The sequence below is a fragment of the Penaeus vannamei genome, chromosome 35 (genome assembly GCF_042767895.1).
Source record: "Penaeus vannamei isolate JL-2024 chromosome 35, ASM4276789v1, whole genome shotgun sequence".
Lineage (NCBI taxonomy): Eukaryota > Metazoa > Arthropoda > Malacostraca > Decapoda > Penaeidae > Penaeus > Penaeus vannamei.
In genome coordinates this window covers 28,388,602-28,393,601 of record NC_091583.1, presented here as the reverse complement: position 1 = coordinate 28,393,601, position 5,000 = coordinate 28,388,602, and the positions used below count along the sequence as shown (strand labels likewise).

At 20.3% G+C, this 5,000-nt stretch overlaps 1 protein-coding gene across 1 annotated transcript in view; it reads left to right on the top strand.

The window, feature by feature from the left end:
• Positions 1-5,000, top strand: part of Taz (tafazzin, phospholipid-lysophospholipid transacylase) — a 19,364-nt gene that overhangs the window by 3,675 nt on the left and 10,689 nt on the right. The window contains exon 2 of the mRNA XM_027374978.2: positions 3,295-3,522. Coding sequence (XP_027230779.1) covers positions 3,295-3,522 — 228 coding nt within the window. The remainder of the gene's footprint in view (positions 1-3,294; positions 3,523-5,000) is intronic.

The following is a 5,000-nucleotide window of genomic DNA, read 5'->3' as shown; positions in this document are numbered from 1 at the left end:
AATAATAATAATAATGATAATAATAATAATGATAATAATAATGATTATGATAATAATAATAATTATGATGATAATGATGATGATAATGACGATGATGATAATGGCAATAATAATAATAATGATGATTTTGATAATGGTAATGACAATATTAACAATAAAGATGGTAATGATAATTATTAATACTATAATCATAATGATGATGATGATAATGTTAATGATAAAAAATAATGATAGCAATGATAATAATCATAGTAATGATGATGATGATGATTATCATTAATGTTAATATTATTTTTATTGTTGTTGTTATTATTTTTATCATTGTTATTATTGTTATCATTAAAATAATAGTAATAATAATAATAATTATTATTATTATTGTTATTATCATTATTATTATCATTATTATTATTATTATCATTATCATTATTATTATCATTATCATTATTATTATTATTGTTGTTGTTATTATTATTATTATTATTATTATTATTATTATTATTATTATTATTATTATTATTATTATTATTATTATTTTTATTATTATTATTATTATTATTATTATCATTATTATTATTGTTATTATTATTATTATTATTATTATTATTATTATTATTATTATTATTATTATTATTATTATTATTATTATTATTATTATTATTATTATTATTGCTGTTGTTGTTGTTGTTGTTGTTATTATTATTATGATTACTATTATTATCATTATTATTATTATTATTATCATTATTATTATTATTATCATCATTATTATTAGTATCAATTATTAGTATGCTGTTGATATTTTTATTATCATTGTCATTATTATATTTTATTTATTCATTATTATTTTCATTTTCATCAACATGTTATTGTTATTATTATTGATATTATTATTATCATTATTATTATCACTATTTTTGTTATTGATATTATCATTATTTTGTTATTATTATAATCATTGTTATTATTATTATTGTTGTTGTTGTTGTTGTTGTTATTAGCATTATTATTACTGTTATTATTATTATTGTTATTATTATTATCATCATCATCATTATTTTTATTATTGTTGTTATTGTCATTATCATTATTATTGCAATTATTATTATTATTATTTTATTATTATTATTATTATTATTATTATTATTATTATTATTATTATTATTATTATTATTATTATTATTATTATTATTATTATTATTATTATTATTATTATTATTATTATTATTATTGTTATTATTATTATTATTATTATTGTTATTATTGTTATTATTATTATTATTATTATTATTATTATTATTATTATTATTATTATTATTATTATTATTATTATTATTATTATTATTATGGTTATTATTATTATTATTATCAATGTTATTTTTATTATCTATATATATTTTTAATATTATCATTATTGTTATTATTACCATTATTGTTATCATTTTTGTTATCATTAATATTATTATTATTATTATTATTATTGTTGTTGTTGCTGTCATAATTATTTTCATTGATGATAATATTGTTATTATCATTATTATTATTGTCATTATTATTGTTTTTATTATTGTTATTATCATTGTTCTTCTTATTATTAATAATATTATTATTACTATCATTATTATTATTATTGTTATTGTTATTGTTTTATTATCAATATCATTATTACCATTACTATTGTTGTTGTTCTTAAGATTCCTGTGATCATCGTTATTGTCATTGTCATCACTGTCGTTGTAATAAGCAAAATTGTTATAATAATTATTGTTATTACTATTATTGTTGTTGTTTTGTTATTATTATTATTTTATTATTATCATTATTGTTATTATTATTATTATTATTATTATTATTATTATTATTATTATTATTATTATTATTATTATTATTATTATTATTATTATTATCATTATTATTATTATTATTATTATTATTATTATTGTTATTATTATCATTATTATTATTTTGTTATTATTATTGTTATTATTATTATTATTATTATTATTGTTATTATTATTATTATTATTATTAGTAGTAGTAGTAGTAGTAGTAGTATTACTGTTATTATTACTATTATTATTATTACTATTATTATCCTTGACATCATTAACATCATCATTATTATCATCACTTTTATCATTGTTTGTATAATAATTGTTACTTTTGTAGTTATTTTTATTATTATTATCATTATCAATATTATTGTTTATTATTATTATTATTATTATCATTTTTGTTATTGTTATTATTATTATTATTATTATTATTATTATTATTATTATTATTATTATTATTATTATTATTATTATTATTATTATTATTATTATTATTGTTATTATTCTTATTGTTATTATTACTATTATTATTATTATTATTATTATTATTATTATTATTATTATTGTTATCATTATTATTACTATCATTATTATTATTACTACTATTATCATTATTATTATTATTATTATTATTATTATTATTATTATTATTATTATTATTATTATTATTATTATTATTATTATTATTATTATTATTATCATTATTATTATTATCATTATTATTATTATTATTATTATTATTATTATTATTATTGTTATTATTGTTGTTGTTGTTGTTGTTATTATTATAATAATTATTTTTATTATTATTGTTTCTGTAATTATTATTACTACTATTATCATTAATATTATTACTATTATTATTATTATTAATATTATTACTATTATTATTATCATTATTATTACTGTTGTAATAATAATAATGATAATAAGGAATAATATTCTTTATAAGTATTGATATCATTATTATTATCATTATTATTGTTCTTGTTGTCATTATCATTATAATTGATATTATTATTGTCGCTGTTGTTATCATCATTATTATTATTGTTATTATTATTGTTATTTTTTTCTGGCAAGAAGTACATTTATACAAAACCAAAACTAACAGCATTAGAGGAACCTCATGAAATAAATTAATTCTACTAGTTTTAAGATATTTTGTGAAAACGGTCAAATTAAAGATTGAATAACATATATAGAATTTTGTTCACCGAATTTTACCAAACCTTCGAAATTCGCTCACCTACAAACGCACCCTTCCTCTCAGACAACCTCATTCATTGTTCATTCAAAACAGAAAAAATATATATAATCACTAAACAAAAGGATATATATTATTCATTATATTTCAGAAAACTCTAATTTTTAGAAAATACAGCATCTTTTCACAAAATTAAGTCCAAAACAAAAATTTCACCCACTAACAAACGCCGATTGTTTTGATCCTCCGCAGTGCAGTGCCAGCAGGTATCAGCTGACCAGCTCCTACTCGGCGTGATGGCACCCGATGCCACTGAGACCACGGAACCAGGCCCGAAATGCGAGTCCGAGAAGAAATTAGTGGAATTAAAGCTGAGGCATGGATGGCCATTTCCTGATATGACGGATCCCCCGTTATGCTTCCGAATGAAAAGCAGTTTCATAATTCCTATGGTCGGGACATTTAGTAAAGTTCTTTTGAGTAAGTTTGTGTTAGAGTCTTTCCCATTTTTAATATAATTATGGTTTCTTTTGATATCAGTAGCTTAGGTTTAGATCTTGCTCTATGTAGAATCCATTGTATTTATCCATTAAGATAGATGAGTTTGGTGTATCACGAAAACCGGTTTAATCTATCTAGAGAACATTTGTTCTTCTAGAAACTAAAATAAAGGCCAAAATTAATATAAAACCAGGATTTATCTGATGTTACATGAATTTTGAAATAGAAAGCACTCAGGGAGAGCATGTGTCCACCATCACCAAAATCTATCTTGGAGAGTGCTATGAAAACAGAAACTCAGTTTCAAAATTAATGTTTTAAAATAAAAATTCTGAAGGAGAATGAATTTCTGTGATTTTCTGTTTCTAACAAGAATATATTTTACATACTTCATATTGTGTATTTCAATGTAATAATTTTGATATCCTCTTTCATAACATTGTTGGAGTTATCATTATCGTTCTTCATGAAATAAGCTTGGGGAACCAAGGGAAATTCATTTTTAGGGGGATTAGTGGACATAGATCATGATTTACACTTTTTTTTCTTCTTCTCTCTCTCTCTTTTTTGCCAGATGTAGACCATCTTAGAATATAAATCTCTAACATAAGTACATTTTAGCAAATTTTACTGTCATGTCAGACTATGTGCCCAGTGATCATCTTTAGATTCATACCAGTTATCATAGTTCCTTACTTGTCACTTTGGCAGAGTGCATTGTTGATATCATAACCAGTATAGGCTCTAGCAGTGACAGCACGTTTTTCCATGTTCACATGAAAACTAGCACTTCAATTTGATCCTTTGGTGAGAAACATCTATACACCAAGCAAATGAAAACCTACTGATATAATTCTGAATAAATCTTTAAGATAAAGAATGATAATAAATCTTGGTACATTTTAACTGAATTCTACTGATTTGTGCATTTCAATCCATGATAATGGGCACAGTTACATGTCATTGATATCATTTAACCTCTAAAAGCCAAAAATTCTCCAGCTTGTTAGTCCCCTCAGCATAATTTATTTTTTCTCTGGGGCAAATTTTGGTTGTTGACATTTGAAAAGTACTATTTTATCCACCAGAAAATGTATATGCCTATTTCATTATCATATCTCAAACAGGAGTGTCAGTACAGTAGAAAAAGTTATCACTATTACACCTCATATTGAAATGCAAATAGATTTCCTATGAATGTGTAAGAAAAATACATAGAATCATTTTTATCATATAAAAAAGCAATAGGTATATGATGTATTTATGATTGTTTAGATGTATAAATAAGAATACAATGATCTATCAGGAGGAAAAGATCTAGGGTTTGGCTGGATGAAATATACCATACAGCACCAGCATTCGTAATGCACAATCACAATAGTTCATTCACAAGAAGATGAGGCAGAAAGAAAACAGCCGTGTTATTGGCTCGGCAGAAGAGTGCTACAAGAGGAATG